The 26,341-nt window shown below is 42.1% G+C and overlaps 1 protein-coding gene across 1 annotated transcript in view; it reads right to left on the bottom strand.

Moving 5' to 3' along the window:
- The window catches only part of CLVS1 (clavesin 1), a 118,213-nt gene that overhangs the window by 21,899 nt on the left and 69,973 nt on the right, over positions 1 to 26,341 (bottom strand). Inside the window, exon 4 of the mRNA XM_050941183.1 lies at positions 59 to 169. Coding sequence (XP_050797140.1) covers positions 59 to 169 — 111 coding nt within the window. The remainder of the gene's footprint in view (positions 1 to 58; positions 170 to 26,341) is intronic.

Raw genomic sequence — 26,341 nt, 5'->3', positions numbered from 1 at the left:
GAGCTATTCAAGCCAACTCGGGTCTGAAGTGTCACAGGTTTTCTCCCCCTCTAATTACCCTTTTCCTCGTCTTGTCTTTGAGAAATGGTTTGATTAGCGTGTACAGGGCATAGATGTACCAGGGCTGGTTGACAAAATGGACTCCTCCAAAGCGAGCAGGAAAGCTGTCCTGTAGAGAAGAAAGAAATGGAAGGCAATTAAAAAGACGCACCAAATTAGTCAAGCAGCCAGCAGGAATAAAGTCAAAGGACCAAGTTTGCATCTTACCATCTGATGCACCATTTAATCAGTAGTCGGCTTGTGGTGGGAAGATGGGTAGTGCAGGAGGACTAAGAAACACATGCACTGTTTTAAGGAGCCACTATCCCATTTCCCTCCATGCAGTTACACCTTGGTTTCTAGTGCTTAAAAAAAGGAGATATCAAGATCTCTGCCCAAATTTCTTCTGACTCACACTTCAGCGTATCATACTGTGCTGAGAAGGGAAATGCAGCCTGGGTGATGAACACAGCTTGTTTCCTGAACATCCCTTGAAGGGACTAATTTTAATTCCGTATTGTGTTACATAACCGAACTGCAAATTCCCACTCCTGTTCCAACACACAGCTCACTTTTTCACCCTGCCACCTTTGCCCCTCCCCTCCCCTCCCATTCCCCCTTAAATCATCATTACAATAGCTGAACTTTCTGGGTGAGTGAGCAGCACATTATGGGGAGCAAGGCGGGTGGGAAATGCTGATATGTGAATGTGTTGACAGAGGGAGAGAGAGCATGTGACAGCACCATGGAAACTGACACCACCAAGTGCTTGCTGCTGAGGTTTAGTGCAAATATCCAAGCATTAGCATTCAGGTAGAGTAGTCTCACAGAGGTGTTTGCTTAGGTGCAATAGGATGCTACTGCAATGTAGTACACATAATTAATAGGAGGCTACTGGAGTTTCTTTAAAGGTACATTGTAAATGATATTTTGTATCTACATTCACATTACGCAAATATCAGGGTCTATCAGGGAACAGGCTAGGTGCCTTTCACTTTTGGAAACAGTGCAACTGCTGGTGCATATATGTGCTGATGACATCCACAGAGAGAGGCAAGTTGGCTGCTTTCTGACAGGAACTAGGGCCTCTTTGTAAACAACTAAGAAGATACGTTCACTACTGATACATTTTGCTAGTCACAAGCCCCAAAGGAAGGCAATTATTATTTCCATTATGGCTATAGCATTTGGTAAGAATTTTAGGACCAGCTCCTCAGCTAATATACATTATTGTGGTTACATTATAACACCACCGAGGATATGGCCCTTAAAGTAGATGCACCTGAGAAAAAATTGAAATATATGAACTTTCAGCCAAGTCAAAAGTGGATTTCTGCTCTGTACAAGGATGATGTAAAAGGAGCACTCGGAGTTGATCGGAAAATAGCATTTCGGTCCCATGGGAAATTCCCATATTTTGATATTTGCTTTTGTCCCAGTTTGGGAGGAAAAGTCAAAATATAGAAACATTTCACAGAATGACAATTTCTGAAACATTTCCATTGAGAATGACATTATTCTCTGTGTCTGCCTGAGCCACCACAGTGCCTCATGGGAGCTGTAGTTCTGGATCCCTCTTGGTCTCTGTAGCAGAGCTGCAGACTGTCTCTCCCAGTAGCTCAGGCACAGGGAGAGACTAGAGTGAAACATAAGAGATGTAGTATAGCAAGGGAGCATAGAGGAATTAGGGGCTAGGAACTACAACTCCCATAAATCACCGTGGTAGCTCAGGCAGACACTGAGATTAATGTTCACCCAAAACAAAATGTTTTGGTTCAATTTTCCTGCTATTGCTCTTTTCCCATGGCAAATTTCAATTTCAGCTAACCTCCATTTTCCAAAGAGAAAACATTTTGCTCAGAATATTGTGACCATCCCTAATGGCATCTTCTCCCAAATTAAATCTACTTTCTATGTGGATTCAGAATTATATGGGCCAGGTGGTCAGTGGTGTATATTGGCATACCTCCCCTTGGCACATATACATAGTGGGGAAAGTAAGCTTTACCACTATCAGCCCAACACAGCTCTGGAGGTCAGTGATTCTGGCGTGTGTACAATGGGATATACTAAGTACAATAGCGAAGCCACCCATAAAACCACATTGTTTAAATGCATTCACATTTAAACAATTTATGCCATAATTACCTGTGGAAACCCCAAAAGGCAATAGGATTCCCCAAGGAGTACAGAGGGCAGCTTGCTGCAGCATCCTGCAGAGCCTTTATTACTGGGCCTTATGCACAGGAAAGAGCCCAGCTTGACTTTCATACCCCAGCTTGGGTTTGTAGGGTTATCAGTTAGAAACACCCATAATTTTTCTTTTCAACTCTGTACATTCAATATGTATATTGCTGAGACACAGCTCTGGAGCCCCAGTGTGCCATTTTTACAAAGTCACCAATCAGAGCAGAAATATATTTGAAAGAAAAGCTCACGTCTCGTATATTGTGTCATGTATTGTTTTTAGCTAGTTGCACTAAGCTGTGTGAGATCTCTCCCTGATCACTCTTGGGCTCTCTGTTGATTTCTCTGAGGCAAAATGAAAGTAACTAAAGTTGATTTTCTGTTGGAGAACTTGTGCTTTTAGGAATTCTTTGCCTTTCTTGTGCCTTCGTGATTCCTTGGGAAGATGCATTTTATAATAAGAAATTTTGTGTGTGTGTGTCTTGGGTACATTTTTTTTGAATCCATGCTGGAAAAGAGATCCTTAGTCTTATCTCTAACTGAGTCTTTCTTAAAATATATGGGCCTAAACCTTCCCATTGATATCAATGATAATTTTGTCATTGAGTTTTCTGGGAGCAAGGACTGGATCTTGCAAATAAGTCTGGAAATGCTTTAAGGACCTGATCCAAAGCTGTTTGCAGTCAGTAGTAGTCTTTCAGTTTCTGCACTGGTGATGAAACTGTGACATCTGGGGATTTCTCAGACTAGCTAGCTATGTACTTATTTGGCTCCATAGGGCTAGAATATGACAGCATCATAATCAGATTGTAGGAAACTTTTTGTTTCCAGTTATTGACTTAACTGGTGCTGTAGAAAAGACTTTCTGTTGCAGAATTCCTCTTTTTTTGTTTGACTTTCTCTCTCTTTCCAGTGCTTTTTTTCCCCAAAGAAATTAGTAACAGAAATAAACACTAAAGTGCAAGAGTGGAACTCTCAAGAAAACTCTGAAGTTCACATCCACCTCAATATACCTTTTTCTTTCAGACTGTAAAGAGACTCCTAGTTCAGAGATCAGAAGGGAGGCTAACTTAGTTCTTTCCCCTCTCAAGTTTTATGTACCACCTCTGCATTGCAATGCACAGCAGTCTGGGACTGAAAACTGTCAAGCACGTAATGATATGTTAAATAACTTGGGAGGAATATCTATGAATTGAGTGAGAGACAATTTTTCACCACTTCCTCCCACTCCCTCCATCACTGTGGTTTTATTTATTTATTTTGCAATGTGAACACGCAGCAGAAACCTTCTACTGGTCTTTCTTCATTGTTTTGTGCTGAAGGCTAAAAATCAAGATGATCTTCTAACAGTAAATACAAATCTTCTGACACCAAAGGATATTAGAGAGGGAAGTTAATCATCTGAATATAAAAGTTAGAAATGGGTCTGACGTGGAACACTGGATCCAAACCTTCCAAACTATATGACATGGACCTTAACCATCAATGAACTCAACCAACACACAAGATCCAAACAAACTTCCAAATTTGGGCAAGTTCAGATTGAAATCACATTCCAGTTCTGAATTTTGTGACTCAAACACATCACTAATGACAATGTGTGGGTACAATCATTTGCAATCAAAAAGCAAAATCATCTCTCCTTCAAAAGTCCAGTGCAATCTGTGTAAAAATCCCCTCCACAATGCAAATAAATGCACAGCCTCTTCCATTTGAACACAGTTTCGCCTCCATTTGGGGAGGGTTTTAATTGCAAACAAAAGTGTTTAAATCAGGTCATTTTTCTCTACATTGAGCACAAAAACTAAAGCTTCTTGCTTCTCAGTACATTTGATCATTCCCTACAACAGTTTAGAGCTTCCACAGATGGTATATTAATGGTTCAGTAACAGTTTCTCCCCAGTGACTGGTACCATAGTGGCGTAAGGAGCCTTTCAGCTCTAGGTCCCAGGTCCAAAACTAGCCTGGTTTGGTGGTGATAGGAACTGAAACTTATTGCCGTCCGATGCCTTTTCAGTGGCCTATGGATTTATGTGGGCTAGGATAAAAGGTGTATATTTAAAACAGGTTCGCTAACATGGGTTAACACATTTTGAAGCCCTCATGTAAACAGGGCAGGTTGTGTTAGGCAGCTGAGGTGAATTTTTATGCTTGTCTACCCACTGAATGAGCATAGGGGCTGACTATTTCCCCCCGCCCCTCCAGCACAGTTCCTCAGGCTCAGGGTGCTGGAGAAGCTTGTACTGGTACTGCCCAGGCTTTTGCTGTTTGGCAGACAGTTGGAAGGTTTCCTGTTCAATATCACAGCTTCTCCCTGCACTAAATTCAATTTTAAAAAGACACTGTAAGAACCCGTTAATTTTCCCATTGATAATCTATGACCCTAACGATTCTCACCAAAAGTCCTCTCTCTTCTAAGAAGGATTTAATAACAGAGGGCTGTAGCTAAATCTTAGTCAAATAAGATTTTGCTTTTTTTTTTGGTATAAAGAGTACCCAAGTACATACACTAGTATATGCTGAAATATTATCATATTGAATACTGAAGTATAAAGTGAACTTTGGAATTCACTATCCAAAGAGTTTTTTTTGTGTTTGTTTGTTCTCCTGCCATATTGACTAATTCACAAAATTCAATAATTTGCAATAGGTCTCCAAGTCATTAGTGCAAATTAATGAGGGCCCACAAAGCATCTGTTCATGGATCTTGGCAGATGGTACCAATAAATTAGGATATAGAACACAGATTTGTTTAATAAACTTTAATTTGTGATAGAACCACACTGTCATATGACGTGATCTAACCAAATTGCTTGTAAGGTAACCTTGGGGCTGAAGGGGGAATTCTTTCGCTTTTTCCTCTTACTACTACTTTGCTGAAGAAGCTCAGAGCCATTTAAGAATCTAAAAAATATCCAAAACTTCAAAAAGCATGCTAAAAATTGTTATTCTGGAGGTTCCCCCACTGCAGACTAACATTCAGACCAAATCAGTCTCTGGTAAGACTTCTAGCTTGAGTAACTGTCATGTCACCACTTTAGAATCTTGGCAGAGGTGTTACATGCAAACATGTCCTCTCTCCAAAATAACATGCAGTCTAATTAAATATGAAAAAAAAAACCTCAGTTCACTCTCAATAGTGAGGTTGAGACTTTATACAACAGAAGTGAAGAATTCAAAAGTTACTGGGACACATTGCTCATATGCATTTTGTACTGCAATGCCTGTTGTTCCGTACCCTCTGCATTATATGTCATATAGGTGTGTGCTCACTGTGACTAAGTTATGGTGGGTGTCAAACGATAACTTTGAATTTATTAGCATCTGGGGGTGTAAAATCTGACCCATTAACTTGTTTTTGTTTTTTTTTAAATGTAGCTTCCTTGTTCTTTTAAAGAGTGGGGGGAATAAAGTTGCCAGTGAAGAAGTCTGCAAGATTATTTGATTATACCTCTGTACCCTGCGGAATATACAAAATTTGAAATTACATGTTGGGGTAGTGGAGAGGCAACTGAAAGACCATCAGATCTGGAAGTACTTTAAGCTTTAACTTGAAGCCATAAAACTCCTGGGGTGCGATATGGAATTCTGTTCTAGAGGTCTGCTGAATGAATGCATCTGCTACTGCTATACTGAGTAATCAGAAACAGGCTAGAGAATTTAACAAAACTCTCTGAGCTACCAAACCTATGGGTCACTGAACTATTAGCTACAGTTATTCATTTGAAGTCATCAAAACAGCAGAGGAGCTATATACATGCCGGGTTTCTAAGAGGAACCATGTTTCCAGGCCTCTCCAAGACAGCAGGCTTAGCAATAAGCTTTGGAGAGTAGTCAAGGCCTCAAAGCTAACTCTTTTTGTCTTTGTGTTATCCTCTGGTGGTTCGTTGTAGGTGGAACTTCAGGCTTGGATTGAACTGGGATGTGCCAGTGATAAGAGGGACAACATTGACTTGATCATCACAACGTTTATTATTAAAATCTGTAATGGTTTTGTCTGTTGTTTAACTGATTTTTCACCTGAAGATGTTCAAGTGGTTTCATGTTGTTGCTTTTCTTTAGCTATGCCTGGAGCCAGAGTTCCAGGTCAATAATATTTATTTGGCTATTATCACCACATTAGCTCCTGCAACAGCTCCCAATTTCCTCTCCCTTCTGTCATGAACCCTGTCCTCCTCACTGACTGGATTAGGATCTTCTACCTCCATGGTCTGCTATAAGTCACTTCTGGGAGGCATGAGGTAAGGCTGGCATTGACAGTCGTGCAGCACCTTTCTAGTATTGCAGTGAAGCAGGCCTGTGTCCTGGTACAGAACCTTCCAAAGTAAAATGATAGCACCGTATCCATCATTAAAAGTCAACATGTGGTCACAGTGAAAAGACCCCTGTCATTTCCTTATATCTGGAAAAATAACTGTGGGGTATTTCAGACAAAAAAAGGGGGCCAACTATGGCTAAAAGTTGACGTTTTAATGGTAACCACTAATTGAAGAACCTGATTTTTTTTTTTATTAAAATTTTCAGGGAGAGTGGAAGGTAGTTAAAAATTGAGTTTGGATGAAAAGTTGAATCAAAAATTCTAAATTTAGAGAATTTTGACTAGCCCGAGTAAGCACAGTATGCTGAAGGAACAAATGGTGGCCACATATACATACCACAGCCATCAGAAGGGACTGACCCAGTATAAGCCTTTCTCACTTGAGCTAAGGGAGTAACTGCTTTAATTGTGAATAAATAGGAGGCTCTTTTTCCTCTCTGGGGATAGATTTATGGTTTGCACTTAGCCATTATATTACCCTGGTTTACTGGTGATCAATGCAAGATGCTAATTTGGGCAGATGTTTATTTAAATGGATTTAAAATGTGGCTATCACTGGAGTACAGACACATTTGAAAAAATGTAATGCAAAATACATAAAATATCAATGGGACCTATATACAAATGTGTAACTTCCCCCCAACCTATCCAGGCTAAAAGTCTCCATTCCTAGCTACTTCCTACCCTACAGAAAGCCTGTGAAAACAGAAGACCTTTGCAGCCTGGCCTGAGGGTAATAGATCAGTTATGATATCAAATCAATAGGTGAAAGAATGGGGGCACTGTGTTTCTGGGGGGCAGAGAAGAAAACACTGAGTCACTTTGACCAGATTTAAAAGGGCAGTAAAGGGAGACACATGAATGGATGCAAACAGCCAGGGGTAAAATGGATAAAGTACACCAGCGAATTTCTCATACATCAGGAAATGTAAAAGCAAAAGCTGCTTTAAAAGGGAAACACCTCTGTAGAGTCAGTCTCCTTAAACATGCATTGCTCCCCTGAGCCATATTACTGAAGAAATCTACGCCACTAGTATAGCACTTTTATTCTGTATTTCCTTTACATTGGCCTTGCAGTATCTGCTCCTCTATTCTCAGCTGAAACAATTTCAGACATGACAAAAGTAGACACTGAATGGCTTCTATTAAAATGTCACAGAGAGGACAAATGCCCATAGCATTGGTTAAAATGGATAAAGACAACCAAACAAAAGGCTATTAGGGAAGGTCTGCTGGCACTTGCCTTTCATCTCAGAAGATCTATTGACTTTAAACCAAAGCTCCCCATCATGCTTATGGTTGTGGCTATGTATTAAACAGGAATATCATCACTGGACTTAGACTTGTTCTTTGATCCGTCACTTTTATGTAACAAATATGACAGAGGAGAAAAGAGGATTTCATTATTTATAACAATGGGCAAACTAGTTCAGGCTAAATAGAAATGTCACTGCAACTTTGCACAAGATCCGAATGGAACCTAGAGTCTTTTGTGTGTGTGTGTGTGTGTGTGTGTGTGTTTAGAAAGTATCTAGTTTTTTATGTTTTTGACTTTTGCAAAAAGTGGAAGCAGACAGTCTGTTCTGATGGAAGAAAGATTCCTCGCCAGAAGCAGGGATACCCAGAAATCTCACCCCAAACTATATTTTGACAAGATTTTCAACCCAGTCTTGCAGCTCCCAGGTTCTGAGAGTTTAAATGAGCTTCAGCGTAGCAGACAAACATTTAGACTGCTAGATTTTTGAAGCTGGAGGGATCCAGGGCATAGAACCTCACCCCAACCTCTCTTGTTTGCTTTGAAGAAGGAGACAGAAAAATCCAGTGAGCCCAGCACCTAAAGGCTGTCTCTGCTCACTGTTACCCCTCCCCTCTTGCAAAAAATGTGTTGTCCCAACCTGTAGGCGGCTTTCCACCTCCCCAGTTCTGCTCTGCTCCTCATCTCATTATGGGAAAAGAATGGGAGAAAAGGGCACGGGAGAAGTGAACCAAACAGTGAGGGAGTATGGAGCCAGCGACCCATAAGTAGTGGAGTGGGCACATGGACAACACATATACTAGTCTAGGGAAGGCTGTGCCTCCCCAAACGGTCCACCATGGCCCCACTCATGCTCTGCCCTGAGGCCCCCTCCTGCTTGCCACTAGTTGGCCTCAGCCCAGGCAGACTGCTTCTCTTCCAGGAAGCTGGCTGGGACTTGACGTGGCTGGAGCTGCGCCACCCAGTGCTCCAGGACTGGGTAGCGTGCCACACACTGCCTGCCCAGTACTCTGGGGTTTGGGGATCTGCACGCCACCCACCTGGAGCTCCAGGGCTGGAGGTGCTTGGGCAGCCCAAGGCTGGTGGTGGAGGGCTGGAGGCTGCAGGGAGGGGGCTCTTGGTTTTGATGGGGAAGAGGGGCTAGAGGGGCAGGACCTCAGGCGGTGGGGTGGTCCAGACCGGGATCTGGCCTACTTAAGGTTCACCCACTGCCTATGAGTAGGCAGCTGAGAGTCTTCAAGATCCAGAAGGGCAATGAGGCAGCAGTGGCAGCAGCAACGCAGTCCTGCAGGTGGGGGCAGTGGGTAGTGTTAAATGAATTTGGATTTGCCTGGGCAAGGATCACTCTTTCCCCTAGTGTCCCTTGGCAAAGACTCCCCCCTTTAAATTCCTCTTTTCCTGGAACCCCATGATCTGCCTGTACAGGGACCACTTCTTCAAACCCTCCAGCTCTTTGGCAGCCTTGCAAACACCTAGAAGATAATATGATAAGTAACAGTCAGCATGGATTTGTCAAGAACAAATCTTGTCAAACCAACCTGATAGCTTTCTTTGACAGGGTAACAACTGTTGATAGGGGTGAAGCTGTAGAGGTGTTATATCTTGACTTTAGTAAGGCTTTTGATACTTTCTCACATGACTTTCTCGTAAACAAATTAGGGAAATGCAACGTAGATGAACCTACTATAAGGTGGGTGCATAACTGATTGGAAAACCATTCCCAGAGAGTAATTATCAGTGGGTCACAATCAAGCTGGAAGGGCATAACAAGTAGCGTCTCGCAGGGATCAGTTCTGAGTCCCATTCAGTCCAATATCTTCATCAATGATTTAGATAATGGCATAGAAAGTGCACTTACAACGTTTATGGATGATACCGAGCTGGGAGGGGTTATAAGTGCTTTGGAAGATTACAATTCACAATGATCTGGACACACTGGAGAAATGGTCTGAAGTAAATAGGATGAAATTCAATAAGGACAAATGCAAAGTACTCCAGTTAGGAAGGAACAGTCAGTTGCAAACATACAAAATGGGAAATGACCTAGGGAGTACTGCGGAAAGGGAACTGGAGGTCATAGTGGATCATAAGCTAAATACGAGTCAACAGTGTAACACTATTGCAAGAGAAGTACATCCAATCATCTTCACTGTCTCTTCCATTCCTTGGGTCACTACCACAGCTTCCTCTGTAGCTGTCATAGCTTTCACTCCTATGCTCCTGTTAAGAAGGAACCACCTCCTGCCCCCACCCCTCCACACACACACAAACCGTCCAAACCTACAAAAATACCACACACACCTTCCCTCAAACTCCCCTAACAAACTCTGCCATAAACTCTCCCCAAAATGCCCCTAACAAACTCACTCTTCAAACTCCCCTAACAAACTCCCCCTCAAACACTTCCCCTCAAATTCCCCCCAAACTCCCCTGTTTTCTGCTCTGTTTGCTGACTCCTGTGCCCCGTCAACCAGCTCCGATTTCAACTCTTGTAAAACTCTTGTAAAAATGTAATATAACAATACTTTGTGTTCCTATCACATGCTTTAGACCCAAGTGGCACACAGCAAAGACACAACCAGTCTTTGAAAGCCGAGAAGACTTTACTCAAGGGGTAGTTGGAACAGTTCTGACAAAACAGTCTAGGCTAGTATGGTCCCTCTCATCAAGGTTTGCATGTCCTTGATAAATACACAGGGGGAGGCAGAGCTGTGATCTTGTTGAATGCTCTTTTGTGATTATTTTTCCTTTTGAGGCAGAGTTGTGTGGGGTTTAAATTCTGTAACATCCATTGACTTTAATGGGAGTGTGACAGAGTGCTGGGGAATAGCAACTGAACCAGCACCCTGATCACTGTTTAACCAATTATGCTCCCAGGAAGGGCCTTACTAAGGGCATGGCTACATTTGCAAATGTAGAGCGCTGTGAGTTAAATCAGCCTTCTTAGAGCACAGTAGGGAAAGTGCTGCAGTCTGTCCACACTGACAGCTGCAAGCGCACTGGCTTGGCCACATTTGCAGCACTTGCAGCGGTGCATTATGGCAGCTATCCCACAGAGCACCTCTTCCCATTCTGGCGCTGTGGCTTGGGGCAGGGAGTGCGGGGCATTCTGGGGCCTGTCCCAACACTCCGTGATGCATCGGTTCGTATCTCAGCAATCCCTCTGCTTCCATCCACAATTGGCACCATCTTTCAACGTTTTTTGTACTGCGCTCTGTCTTCCCTTTCGGTCTGTGGGAATGGAGCCCAAACTGCTGAGGAATATGCTGATGAGTCTCGCCAGCACATCACATTTGGCAGTCAAGTTATTCCTTAAGATCCAAAGTGACAGTGAGGAGTCCGACGATGATATCGATTTGAGTAAAGCATATGACATGAGATTGCTTGTGGCATGCATGGTCATGCTCACCACCATGGAATGGCGCTTTTGGGCTTGGGAAACAGGCACCGAGTGGTGGGATCACATCGTCATGCAAGTCTGTGATGATGAGCAGTGGCTGCAGAACTTTTGGATGAGAAAAGCCACTTTCATGGGACTATGTACTGAGCTCGCCCCCACCCTGTGGCACAAGGACACGAGACTGAGAGCTGCCCTGATGGCGAGTGGCTATTGCAGTCTGGAAGCTGGCAACTTCAGACAGCTACTGATCGGTCACTAACCAGTTTGGAGTGGGGAAGTCGACTGTAGGAATCATGTTGATGCAAGTTTGCAGGGCCATTAATTGCACCCTGCTCAGACCAACCATGACTGGGTAACGTGCATGACATTGTGGCTGTCTTTGCACAAATGGGTTTCCCTAACTGTGGAAGGGCAATAAATGGGACACACATTCCATTTCTGGCACCAGCCCACCTAGCCTCCAAGTACATTAATCGGAAGGGCTCCAGGCACTTGTGGGTCACCATGGGTGTTTCATTGACATTAATGCAGCCTGGCCTGGAAAGGTGCATGATGCACGCATCTTTTGGAACACTGGCCTGTTCAGGAAGCTGCAAGCCGGGACTTTTTTGCCCAGACCAGAAGATCACTGTAGGGGAAGTCGAAATGTCCATTGTGATCCTTGGAGACCTCACTTACTGACTTGTAGTGCCTGTTGCTTTCCTGGGCTAAGGTATCTTTTACTTTATGCAATAATAAAGAAAGTTTTCAAAGCAAAAAAATCCATTTATTAAAAGAAAATGCATTTATTGAAAAAAAAAGAGAACTGCTTGTGAAACAGAAAAGGGCAAGGGCGTAGGGTGGGGAATGGTACAATCACAGATTTGCGCATGTCCTGTTATACTCAGCCTTCCTGTCTGGAGTGCTGTGCAATGAATGCTGCACTTCAGGATGGCTATACTGCATGGTGATGGGGGTTGAGTGCAGTGGGTAAGGGTTGTACTTTTCAGGGGTGGGTGGCGAAGCTACACGTGTTGGAGGCAGCTGGTGGTGATAAGAATCCGGATGTTGGGGAAAGTGGGTTGGAGGTGACATGGAGGCACAAGGGAAAGAGTTTGGGGACAAGGGATGCAGGGAGGGGCATGGCTACGAGCGCCTGGATCGAGTCCACTTGGTGCTCCATGATACTTATCAGCTGCTTTGTGCTTTGGTGCTGGCGATCCGCATTCTGCTGGCAGACCTTCCTGCACTTCTTGATTTTCATTAAGGGACTGCTGCATTACTTCATGCAGCATGTCCTCTTTGCTTCTACGTGGCCTCTTCCTGATTCTTTGCAGCCTCTCAGCCAGTGATAACACGGACGGCTGAGATCTCAAGGTTGCATCTGTAAAGGCAAAATGCAACACTTAACAGAGGCAGCATTGTTCACACCAGACAGAGCAATGATTCCCCTGTACTTAAGGAGGGCAAGCACAGTCTTCACAATAGCGAGCGCACATAACACACGGGAGCCCCAAAATGGTGAGTAAGCAAAGAGTCAGAGGGGACTGATTCTTTCACGGCTGTGCTGTCCTCTGGGTTTCTGTGCCTTAGGGAGAGCCAACAGCTGCAGAGGGCCCCTATACCGAACACTATCCTCACATTTTCCACAGGAGTTTGTCCTGGAAGATATCTCGCTGCTGAGGCTGACCTGGGAAGCAAGGAAGGGTCTGCTACTACAATGCAGTTTCCGTCCTGGCCCATGTGTAGCTTGCCTGTGTGCAGCAATGGTCCCCCTGCTCCTCACAGCACAGTGGCACTGACGTGTTAGCCTGACTGGGACAAGGACCACAGTGGCTCTCCCACAAAACCTGCACAAGCGCATGGCCCAAATTCTGGCTGAGACCTCTGAAGAGATCACTGAGGCCGATTATCGCAATGGGAGAGAGCACCTCAATGCTCTATTCTGCATCTAGGCATGCATGCAGCCCTAACCCTCCTCCCCCCAAGAGCCCGCACCGAATAACCTCCTTCCCAAAATAAAAGTTGCTTACTAGGAACTTCCTCTGGTGTTTGTCCTTCCCCAAGCACTGGCCACTGCAACTGGCTACCTTCCTCCTGGCTTGAGAACAGCTCCTGGCTCCATGCATCTAGGAATGCCGGAGTGTATTCCTCTTCCTCAGCACCCTCGCTCCTGCTTTGCTCTTCTTCTTCCTCCTCCTCCTGCCTTTTTGGACTGGGCTCTGAAGTGTCTATGGTAGTACTTGGAGTGGAGGTACGGTCGCCCCCAAATATTGCGTCCAGCTCTTAGTAAAAATGGCAGGTGCGGGGGCAGCAACGGAGCTGCTGTTTGCCTTGCGTGCTTTGTGGTAGGCATTCTGCAATTCCTTCACTTTAACCCTGCACTGCAGAACGTCCTGGTTATGGCCCCTTTCCATCATGTCCCTTGATATCTGCCCAAAAGTATCATAATTCCTACGGCTGGAGCACAGTTGGGACTGGACAGCTTCCTCTCCCCAAACACTGATGAGGTCCAGCACCTCACCATTGCTCTATATTGGGGATCGCCTGGTGCATGGAGGCATGGTCACCTGGAAAGATTCGCTGAGAGCACTCCACGCCTGGCTGAGGAAACAGGAAGGGGATTTTCAAAATTCCCAGAGAATTTAAAGGACTGGTCTGATGGTTGGTCATCTGATGGCAGGGCAGTAGAGTTCAAATAGATGACCAGAGTGGCTAGAACAGACATTGTGGGAACTACTGGAGGCTGATCAGAGCACATTAACAGACCAGGGCATCTACACTGGTGCCGTGGCGCTCCAGCAGGGGCACATCAAATGTTATTCCACTCACCTAGGTGGAGTATCAGGAGCGCTCTAGCCGCGGAGTCAGAGCACTCTACGTGCCTTGCCAGTATGGACGGGTCATGAGTTAGAGCGCACTGGGCTGCTTTAATGCGCTCTAACTCGTAAGTGTAGCCATGCCCTAAGGAGGAGAGTTTCTGTTTACCAGATCAGATTGGGGCAGGGAAGGTAATGAGCTAATTAGCCCATTAACAGGTAAACTGGATTACAAAGCTCAGGAAGGAAATGCAAGGGGGTGCAGAGCAGATGAGAGAGACACTCAAGGCAAGCTGGACCTATAAGGAAGCTCTTTGTATGGAGCGACCTTTCCCACCCATCCCCACCCCTTGGTAGAAGGGATAGCTAAGCTGAATGACTCTGTAAATAGTATGGTTAAATGAGAATGGGAAAGGTGGTGAGGTGAAGCAGTGTATACAAACTACAGGGTGATATCTCTAAAAGGAAGGTCTCTGAGCAATCTATGTGAGAGCAAAGAAAACAGGAGGAGCAGCAGGTGCCCCATTAGAGGGAGTCATAAATCTAAATCCTGGTTTATTGCTGAAAATGTGCCCCATGGGACATATAATACGAGGCAGCTCTTAATGTAGTGATAAACACATTCCTGCATCACTGCCTTTGATTCTGCGTCTCACACACATTCTTAGTCTTCAGAACAATGGAAATGTATGGGAGATATCTGATCATTTGGCATTATTTGAGTCGTTCAGTCTCCACCTCATTTCTAATACGCCACTAGGTTTACTTTTTTGCCACATCTCTCCATATAGGAGTGAAACTTGTTTCATGTATTTGTGTTTCACAAGGACCAAAATAGGCCCAGGGCTAAATTGACAGAAGTGGAACAAAGTGTTTGTTCTTCAATAAATTATAATCTCTCTGTGTAGCACTCTGCCCCATATAATCTTTTTTTCCTAATAATGCAGCAGTGACCAGCTAATAAGAAACCCAATCGTAATTGGCTGTCCTTGATATATATTTTGAGGCCAAACACAATATGATTAATACCAGAGATTCATGGCTTCACACTGAGCAAAATGTAGTATTTAGAAAAGTTGTCTGTACAGTGACAGATAGCTCTTTGCGTTTTATTCATGATATTTTCTATGCAATCCATTTTAAGATCAGCTATGAAGGACACTTTGGACTAAAAAGCCTACAGTACAGAGAGCACAATGATTTTTTTCATCATGATTATTTTATCTTTTTTTAATATTATAGGCATTGCTGGTAGTGTCACTTATAATTAAGGTTACCCAACTCTTTCCACTATGAGACCCTGTGTCAGTTGTTCATAACCTTACCAGACTAACTGTTTGGGCTGAAATGTTCAAAGCCAGGTCACTGCCTCAGGCTGATTTTTTTTTTTTAAACAGTTTCAGCTAAAACAATCCAGCCATTCCTGAGAATGAGGTTAGGGGAAAACACATTGTTTTGCCCATGTTAATAAAACTCTTATGACCATTTGTTGAAAAGCTTTATTGCCTAAAGGCTTTGGAGTAAGAACTTGAAATTTGGTTTTGGGCAGAGGTCACGTTGGTGTTAGTGATGTGCATTTTGATGTTTCTGTGAAAAGTTGCCCAAATTTGGCCAAGCTATGAGCCTCTAAAAATGGAAAAATCTCAGTTCTCACATGCACTTTTATTGTGCAGGAGATCAGACTGGATGATCACAATGGTCCAATTTCAGTTCGCACATGCTATAATTAATTCAGGGGAATCCTGTGGCTTGTATTGTGCAGGAGATCAGACTAGATGATCACAATGGAGCCTTCTGGCCTTGGAATCTATGGATCTATACTCAGTACAGACTTAGAGTTTGGCAGCTAAATTTTCTGATGTTTCCTTCTGCACCGAGCACGCTACAGTTTAGAGCAGATGAGGCTGAGGAGGAGTTTTCCTGCAATTGCTGCTCCCAGATGTATCATAATTCATACACACAAGGATCCGTATTAAGGTTGAATGGACAACCTTAATTCTGGTATCTCTTCAGTTTTTAATGCTTGAGTTTGCAACCTTAACCTTTTTTTTTTACATTTTTATATATATAATATGATCACACATGTGCCATACTAAAATCTGTTAACTTACGGTCAAGGTTGCTCAAGGGAATTTCCTATCAATTCAATCACTAAAAATCATGGGAATTGCCAGTTAGGGCAGCATTAATATCCACATCAACTTCAGACGACATGCCTTACCATACACCAACCATGCTCATAGCCTCTTGGCTTCTACAACAAACGCTTTTACTTCCAGGGTACAACCAGCTTCAGTGCACACATCCAATTTCTCATTCTTTCACTCCGATGCACCATCTCAACTCTGATCTCAAAAAGAGCATTATAGTTGACCAATAGGAAAATGTTTCTGAAAGAGCCCTCAACTTCCAATCCAAGCAATTCCAGGGAAAGCAGTGATTGTAGCTCACCAGCCATTTCATTGCCTACAGCCAAGAATGAAAATCATGAGTAGAGGAAACACTGAATAACTCCAGTAAAATTTTGCAGCTTGAGCAGGAAAGTCTTATGCCTGTTTTGTGCAGGAGGTCAGACTCGAGGATCACAAGGGTCCCTGATGGCTTTTGAATCTATGAATCTATGTTCAGGAGAGACTTGTTAGAGTTTGGTAGTTAAATTTGCTGAAGAATCTGCCTGTAGTTCCACCTTCCTCCACCACAATACCATTGCAGGATAAGCCTGCAGAATACAAGTAGATCTATCACTTTTCCCCTTCCAAATCTCAGTATCCACTTCCTCACCCCAGTCCCAGTGGGTTATTGCTAGGTCCAGGTGAATTCCAGGGTGCAGGCTAGATGCTTCTGTGGTATTTTTTTAATTCGCTCTGATTATTTTTAGGAACTATTTTTCTTGGAGCATGAGTAGAAAACTGTCATTCTTCAGATTCACTGAACTTTTGTGGCTAGCAGCAGACCTTGACTTCAGGTGTTGGCATCACCCACCTCAGCTTCAAGAACACACAAAATTTTCCCTCTTCAAATTGCTTTTTGGGTCTAGTGTAAAGTCACACATCAAGGGTTTATTAACACTTAAGTCTCAGATAAAATAGATCTTCTTTAGATGTTTGACTGCCTGCTGTATTTATAGTTCAGGTTCCCAAGGTTGCAGCTGATGCCTGGCCTGAGAGATTGGGGAAACGGGGAGTTGTCTCTGAAGGGCCCTCAGCTAGGAAATTCTCTCTCTTGAATATATGCAATGCTCAAGACCTTTTGCTGTTGTTTCTGCTTCATTTTGGGGGTTTGCATGTATTTTGTGTGTGCATGTGTGTGTAATTGTTTGTTTGAGGTTTGTTAGACCTGTTGGGGAATTTACCTAGTCACATTGCATACTTATGGAGTGGTCACTCATCACTTCTTAGGTATGATTGCAGCTGAGTTTCTGTTTAAAGCTTAATTTAGTATCCCTTCTAAAATCCATAATAAAAATCTTGGTAAATTAATGGCATGGAGGGCTAGGTTTGTTTTTTAAGATACGGGCCTCGACAAAGTAAAGTTCATGCTTGTGAACATGACTGGCAGCAGTAAGCAAAGGAAACCACCCAATGCAAAATCCTTATCACAAACTAACTGCATTGCAGCCACACTCCATAAATGCAGGATTTCTTCTATATCAGTAATGTGCAGGAATCAAACATGAGTCATCAGAAAAGCTGCATTACCTACTGCTTGCTAAAGTATTTCACACATACCCTTGTGCATATCCATCCTGTGTATGTCCATCAGCTTAAATGACCAATTACCCATTATTGAAACTGATAGCTGGCACAGTAATGTATCTAATCTTTTAATTAGCTTCATTTACGTTCTTTGGCCAGCTTTCCAGTGGGTCAAGGTTATTTCCAGTAGGAGCATTTCCAGCAGTTTGGTAAGAGTTTAGATATAACACTTCAGAACCAAAGCTGGTACTCGTCCACAAAACATTAGTGTAGTGTGAGGAGTACTGAAAAAAACCCAAGGTTTAACACTGGGGAAATACCTAACTGGGAATGTTTTTTTGATGACAATGCACGTTTGCCATGTATGTGTAGTAGTTTCTCAGTGTAGTGAGTCTTTATACAGAAATTCGAGAGAGGGGCCACTGACACACACATGATCCAGAATGAGTCATTCTGTATAATTACATCAGTACCATTCTTCTCTATCTCTACAGTGGGAAAATTCAGGTCTCTGCAAATGGTGGCACCTCCTCCAAAAGTGATTTCAAGACCAATCAGAAAGCACCCATTTCATAATTACCTGATTTATTCCATTGATTGCCTAAATACAGCCCTGAAAACCATCTGAAGCACACTGTGACACAGGGTATTCCATGGCTCTGACCGTATGGCCACATACCTACCAGAGAAACAGTGATGGTAGCGTCTCCTTCCCTGCTTAGAGAGGGCAGGCAGGTGGGTAGCAGCAGAAGCAGAGAATAGAGAGAAGGTGGCAGGAACAGTGGGCAAGATTGGACTGGGACATATGCCTAGTTTCAGTTGAACTGGACATGAGAGCAAGACATCTGCTCTTCATGTGCATGGCACTTAACAGTGGCTTTTTCATCCAGTCACACCACAGTTCTCTACAATTTATGTTACTCCCATGGGGAATTGTTTTTATAGTTCCATAAGTCCCCTTTCCCAATTCTTAAAACAAGACACAGTGTAGTCTCCAGTATTGTTAATGCCATCCATTCCAGAGTACTCTCCTAAATAGATAGTATATACCATAGAAATAATCAAGACTCCCACAAAAATATAAAGCAGCTATCATCAGTGACTGTACAACCACTATTAGAATGTTCAAGAGTCAGATAGTGTTACCACAAGGCCATTTCTGAAAGACTTTAAAATGTTTTGTTCTTACAGAATACCGCCTTCTTTTTTTTGTTTTGTTGCTATGAAGAGTTAAGCCAAATTCAACATGAATCACACCAAGGATAATTCATAATCTCGCACACTGTTCATGTTATGCTACCAAGCTCTGTTTTTGTAACGTTCTGTCTCAGGTAATGTTGTTGGTCAGGATCAGGTTGCATTCTCTGACCTACTGTTAACTTCTCTTAAATTTCTCTGTTACACATATTGATTAATGTTGCTCTCCCAAACCTTTTCAAATTCCTACAGTGAAGCTGCTCCTTTAGCTTCCTGAATAGAAGTCTGCAGATGAAATCCTGGCCACATTGACATCATTGAGAGTTTTGCCATTCAATTTAATGGAGCAGGATTTCAGAGAGTATTTTCTGGGCAAGAGTACAAGAGCTATATTCCTCATTGCTGCATAAACAGTATATGGCTCACTAAAGAGCACGTGTCTTTATCTTGCTAGAGATAGTTACAAGATTAATATGTACTTGTCAGGAGATGTAAACAAGATGGCAAACACTCTCTCCAAGTCACAGGGATATACAAAACTCTAGTTATGAAATTTTGAAGGTCACCTACTTGGGAGATTCATGCTAAACTTAGTGACTCGTGAACTTGTACGACCTTATGGTTTCTGCACAAAGGCAAGTGAAACTCAATCATTCTGAATGAGTTCTGTTTCAAGCTTTGGGTTCAGGTTCATGTATATTCATGAACAATGTAACCGAAGAAAAAGTTGAAACCAAAAACTTACAAATTTCACACACAGAGCAAGTTATGGGTAATATCTTCTCTACCACCAAGAGAACCTGTATAAAAAACTTCTCTGGGACTGAAGAATGAGAGCTGCAGTCAAATTTGCAGAATTCCCCTAGCTATAGAGGAATCCTGCTATGAATATAAACTGGAGCCTCAACTGTGGACCCAACTCTACATGAGGTTAGGTTAGGAAAATGTCTGTATAAACGACAATTTGGTTCTGCACATGCTTGCCTCTACAGGGGTTCACCTCCCATTACAGTGAATTGGGAGCTTTTCAATCAACTTCACTGAGCTTTGGATCAATTCTTATAAATTCCTTCCTGGTGTGTTCCCAATGAGGTTATTGGAATTACACCAGGGATTAATTTAGCCCTATACATGTGTCATGTCATAAATCTGTCATGTTAAACTCACCAACATATCGTATTTCTGACTCCAGAGGCACTGTTGTTGACGATGTATAAGGTAGAAAATGTTTGCATCTGTAGTGTTTGCAGTTAGGCAGCTATTGCTTTATCTTTTAAATTGAGTAAAATTTCATGTGAAAGTCATATGCGGAGGATAAATATGGAACATTAAGATGCCATTTTTTCCAGTCACTTTTCAGAACATAATCACATTTCAGAGCCATTTATAGAAAGCCTTTCCTCCTTATAAAGAGGGAATCGTATAGTTTGGTAGATATAGTGTAGCAATGTCAGAATGTTCTAAAGAACCCATCACCATGGCATCTACATAATAGGCATAAAGAACAGGCGTAAAGAACAGTACATACTGCTGAAGAATTTCAAGTTCTTTGTTCCATTTTTTATCTCAGGCTCTGGGGAAACAACTGCAATATCAAACAAGTATATTTTAAATACTGCCTACGCTTTGTCTCAGGCTTGGGAAGATGAAATGATCTTGCATTTAAATGGAAATAATATGGAACGCTGATCCGATGTCAGTTTGAAAGATTGATATTATCGCTGGAAGTCTATAAGAGAGAGTTTGCAGTTTGCAGTGATGTCTGACAACCATGGGGAATATTCAGCAGCCAGTATTAAAGAGCACCATACAGTTGAGTCACAGGATGGCTTGGATGCTTGCAAGCGACTAGGATCACCTCTTTTGTTCTCGTACACAGAATTCTTCTGCTTTGCACTGAATAACACTGTACACATCCTTCTGCATTACGACCCACCTTATTCATCATGTGCACATACCCCTCATATTTGGACTTCACCCAGCTATCTTTCTCTCTGTGACAGTGTCATAAACAGATAGCTAAGGGTTAATGTCTCTTTCACCTGAAGCACCTGACCAGAGAACCAATCAGGAAACCGGATTTTTTCAACTCTGGGTGGAGGGAAGTTTGTGTCTGAGTCTTTGTCTGTCTGCCTGCTTTCTCTGAGCTTTGGAGAAGTAGTTTCTACTTTCTAGTCTTCTGTTTCTAAGTGTAAGGACAAAGAGATCAGATAGTAAGTTATATGGTTTCTTTTCTTTGGTATTTGCATGAATATAAGTGCTGGAGTGCTTTGATTTGTATTCTTTTTGAATAAGGCTGTTTATTCAATATTCTTTTAAGCAATCGACCCTGTATTTTGTCACCTTAATACAGAGAGACCATTTGTATGTATTTTTCTTTCTTTTTTTTATATAAAGCTTTCTTTTAAGACCGGTTGGAGTTTTTCCTTACTTCAGGGAAATTGAGTCTGTACTCACCAGGGAATTGGTGGGAGGAAGAAATCAGGGGGGAGATCTGTGTGTTGGATTTGCTAGCCTGATTTTGCATTCCCTCTGGGGGAATAGGAAAGTGCTTTTGGTTTCCAGGACTGGGAACGGAGAGGGGGAGTCACTCTGTTTGGATTCACAGAGCTTGTGTCTGTGTATCTCTCCAGGAGCACCTGGAGGGGGGAAGGGAAAAAGGATTATTTCCCTTTGTTGTGAGACTCAAGGGATTTGGGTCTTGGGGTCCCCAGGGAAGGTTTTTCAGGGGGACCAGAGTGCCCCAAAACACTCTAATTTTTTGGGTGGTGGCAGCAAGTACCAGGTCCAAGCTGGTAGCTAAGCTTGGAGGTTTTCATGCTAACCCCCATATTTTGGACGCTAAGGTCCAAATCTGGGACTAAGGTTATGATATGAGTGGCAGTGGTGGGAGGATAGACAGAATCCAGAAGCCAGTAGGAATATTATATTTTTCTTTTCTCTGCTAAGGGCTTTTTAGCAGAGAGAAACAGTTTGGTTTTAAAAGGGAACCAGAGAGAATTTTTTTTTCTGCTCTCTCTGGCAGTTTGTAGCTTGCATCTTAAGCAAGAAATCATTAAGGGGCTATTAAGAGTCTTTTGTCACACAATAGCACTCCCATTGAGAGTCATTACCAGCACTATATATATGCAAATAAAGTGGTTTTTCAGGTTTACTTAACATTGAAGATTAGCTAAAGGCACTGTTGCTAGGCAGACTTCAGGAGGCAACAGAGAACTTGCAGTTCAGAAGATAAACACCGGAGGGCACCCCAACACAAGAAAACAGGACTTCGAAGGCAAAAATTGAGGCCGAAGAACAAATCAAAGAAGCTGAACACAGGCGACAACTGGAAATAAAACAAAAAGAGATGGAGATGAAAGAAAGAGAAGAACAAATCAAAGAGGCAGCACACAAAAGAAAACTAGAAGAAGAAGAGGTGGCCTACCGAAGGAAACAAGCAGAAGAAGAGGCGGCCCACCGCCGAGACATGGAAAAACAACAAAAAGAGAATGAAGAGAAGGAAAAACAGAGAAAACATGAACTGGAGTTGGCAAAAGCTGGGCTGCATGTGCCAGCCAACCCTAACAACCCGGCGCCAATTATTGCTCCACAGCACAGGAAATTTCCCACCTACAAGGCAGGTGATGACACCGAGGCCTTCTTGGAAAATTTTGAAAGAGCCTGTCTTGGGTACAACATCCCCGAAGACCAGTACATGGTAGAATTGAGGTCACAGCTCAGTGGACCTTTAGCAGAGGTGGCAGCTGAAATGCCTAAGCAGCAAATGAATGACTATAAACTTTTTCAAACCAAGGCCAGATACAGAATGGGGATAACCCCAGATCATGCCCGTCGGCGCTTCAGAACCCAAAAGTGGAAACCAGAGGTGTCATTTCCCAAACACGCCTACTACATTGCAAAAAACTATGAGGCCTGGATAACAGGAAACAACGTTCAAACCTTGGAAGAACTGCACCTCCTCATACAAATGGAGCAGTTCTTGGATGGTGTTCCTGAAGACATCACACGGTACATACACCCCCAGATTCTCTTTCATTCTCTTTCTTGGAGCTCCCCAAATTCCTCTTTCTCCTATAGTGATTTCTGATTCCCTTCTTCCCATCCAATGATCCCACACTTTAAAATCTATCTAACTCTTGAGACTCATATATTGGGTATCAGGGATGTCTTATCTTCAGCAGCTTTGATGAGTGGGCCTCTGTGTTTGTTCTTAGACCCTGGTGCCTTCAACTTTGGTGCCTAATGCACTCTGGTGTGCAATCCAAGTTCCCAAGAGCCAGACCTGAACACAGCCTCCCCTATATTCCCAGTCTTTGGCCCTGGCTGTGGCCCTGGTTGCTTCTGCCACTGTTATTTCTGGGGCACCCATTTCTGACTCACCATAAACGTCTTTGTTTTTTTTGAAAAAACATACAGGTTGATTCAAGCTCTTAGTGAAAGTAATTCACTGCAGATCCCAGGATTCCCAGAGAGATGCAATTCTTGCATGAGTCCCCCAGAAGAACAAAAACCGTTATTGGCAACAAACAAAGAGGTATAGTATCATCTGGTTCTGCAGGTAATTGGGAGCTACCCACAGTAGTCCCTAAGCATGAGGATGCAACTATCCTTCACATACTTCAAATACTTGTCTGCCACTGGATTGTTGCCTACTATAATTCTTCTCTTGACAGAAGACTGTACTCATCCTCTTACTTCCCATGGGCCTTAAAACTGTATGTTTTCCTTCAGGGGCCTGGATAAGCAATGGAAACCATAGAAAATCTCGTCTCACAATATGATAGTTGCTGGGTACTATTTCAGTTGTTTGAGTCAAGTAAGAAAGAAAATGATCTACAGAACATGGCAAAGGAAAAACATGTTTTCAGTAAAGGTCTTTGTTCATGATAAATTACTAAAGTTATAGCATGCTTTGAAACAAGGCTATATTCACTGGATCAACTGTTAAAAAAAGCTACCCATTTAGAATAAACAAACATGCTGGACCATTCTGTTTCCATCCAGTAGCCAGCATAAGGGAAGCACAATCCCCTTCTCCGTGCATTATTGCATAGCCAGGCAAATAAAAATCAACAATTTTTCAAAAATGTAAATCAGATTTTTTTAACTTATTTTTTTAAAATAAATCTATTTAAAATTAATTTGAAATTATGAAAACCCATGTTAAAGGCCTAATCTTACTACAATCTATTGAAATAATTTAAATTAAGTTTTAAAAAATAATATTAATCAGTTCATGATTGCTGCTGAAATTTCAAAGTCAGACCACTGAATTGGTGGAAGTCACTGGCGAAGTACCTGAAACCAGAGTTTGCAGAAGTGCCAAATCAGCTTTTGACTGTCTTTTGTAGGTGCAGAGAGAATATTTTCTTCATTTCAGTTTATTCAGCTAGTTCAGTTCAACTATTATTTTAAGAAACCAATACGGAATTGAAAAAGCAGAAAGGCTTGTTTTCCTCTTCCACTCTAAGTTCTACTGGTTCTAAAGTCTTGAAGGATGTGGTAACTAGAAGCAGTTCAGTTCACTAACCACAGGTAATACTTGCTTTAATAAATCAGTTGATTTTAAATGCAAGACACATTTTTATAATCATACGGCTTGACGACATGAACATTTAGTTAATGGCAAACTGGGGTGTGAATCTACCTCTCTCTAGCCTGCTGCGGACTAACTGTCTGGGTGGATGCTACTAACGTGTATGAACTATTAAATGAATGCACGTCAGCAGGATCCACACAGGCTGTGTCTACACTACCACTTATGTCGGGATATTTTATGTCACTCAGGGGTGTGAATAAAACACAACCCTGAGCAACATAAGTTACACTGACATAAGCACCAGTGTGGACAGTGCTATGCTGGTTGGAGAGCTTCTCTTGCCGATGCAGCTACCACCACTCATTATGTCAATGGGAAAGCTTTCTCCCGTCAGCATAGAGTGGCTACACAAGATCTTACAGTGGCACAGCTACATCCATAGAGCTACACTGCTGTAAGCTCTCTAGTGTAGACATAGCCTCAGACAGCTAATCCACAGTAGGTCTTGTGTATCTAGAACATTTCAGGTGGGTTTATTTCAGTAATAAAATAAATTTTAAAGGGCTTTTTGTGCATTTTGAATTCCAATTTCCATCCAAATATAATTATTATATTGTGGTAGCCCTTAGGATCCCTAATCATTGGCCAGGACCTGGAGACAAATCATGAGTAAACTAATAAAAACATCTACTAAATAATGAATACATCATTCACTATTTCCTAACATTAAAAAAAAGAAGTAAAAACTGGGCTGAGCCTCTGAACAAAATATGTTAAGCTATATCATGGCTTAAATAAATGTGTATATATTCACTATATCATCCTGGTTAGCATACAGAAGTATCAAATTTAGTGTAAAGGTTATATTTACTTGACAATCAACATGTTTTACTGGTTGTCAACTAATGAGAATCAACCTTTCTTTAGGAAAATAATTAAAAATTGCATATGCAAACTAATCCTGAAAAAAGTCATAGTTCTCTAAAATCTTCTTCTGCTATCTAGAATTTATGTATAGAAAAATAACATCAAAATAATCTTAAATAGGTGGTTTGTTTGGGCTGTGTGTGTCAATTGCACATTTATAAAATGGTGCTGATTGCATTTGATTAAGGTAGGCAGGCAGGTCTGTGAGGTGTGAGTGCCTGGGTGACATTATCAAATGTAAGATATTGCTGAATTATGTAGATGTCTCTCATATTAAAATGTCAAATGAATGCTTTTATATACCCCATGATATTGCAGCCATCTTATTGCCACATCTAGGGTGAATTTTAACTAGAACCCACGATAGAGTAATGTGTTAATAATTGAACTGGTGTGCATATTCTTTTTTTAAAAATGAAGTACTATGTATAGAATCATAATTATGATATTTCCTGAGGTTACTTTATGTGATAATACAAAGGAACATGCCAGATGAAACCTGCGGTCCATCTAATCTAGTATCTTGTGACAGTGCCCAGTGCCAGAGGTTTCAACAGAAAGATGCAAGAAATGCCAAAGAAACTCTGGCCAACAAGAATTCTCCCTGTCTAGGTAACTTGTAAAGTCTTGTTGCTGAAAAGTTATCTAAACTCTGTCTTTTAGGTTCTATCTAGGGAGACTGCTACAAAATCCACAAAAAGAATAAGAATACAGCCATCATTCCAGAGCTGGAGAACTTTTTTGAACAAAACTATTTTTTGCTGAAAAAATGCAGTTTTAGGTTGACTGAAACATTTAGCAAATCCATGTAGAATTTTGAAAGATGATTTCAATTGAATCCCCCTTTCCCCTCCCAAAAAAATCCCCCCCCAATCAAAATATTTTGTCAACATTTTTTTAAACCAAATATATGAAAGCTAACTCAGCAACCAGTTGATTCCCCCTTGAATTCTAACCCAATCACAGATGCTGATAGCTGCAAA

The sequence above is a fragment of the Gopherus flavomarginatus genome, chromosome 2 (assembly GCF_025201925.1).
Source record: "Gopherus flavomarginatus isolate rGopFla2 chromosome 2, rGopFla2.mat.asm, whole genome shotgun sequence".
Lineage (NCBI taxonomy): Eukaryota > Metazoa > Chordata > Testudines > Testudinidae > Gopherus > Gopherus flavomarginatus.
The sequence above is the reverse complement of the archived record's forward strand: the minus strand, read 5'-3'. Positions and strand labels throughout refer to the sequence as shown.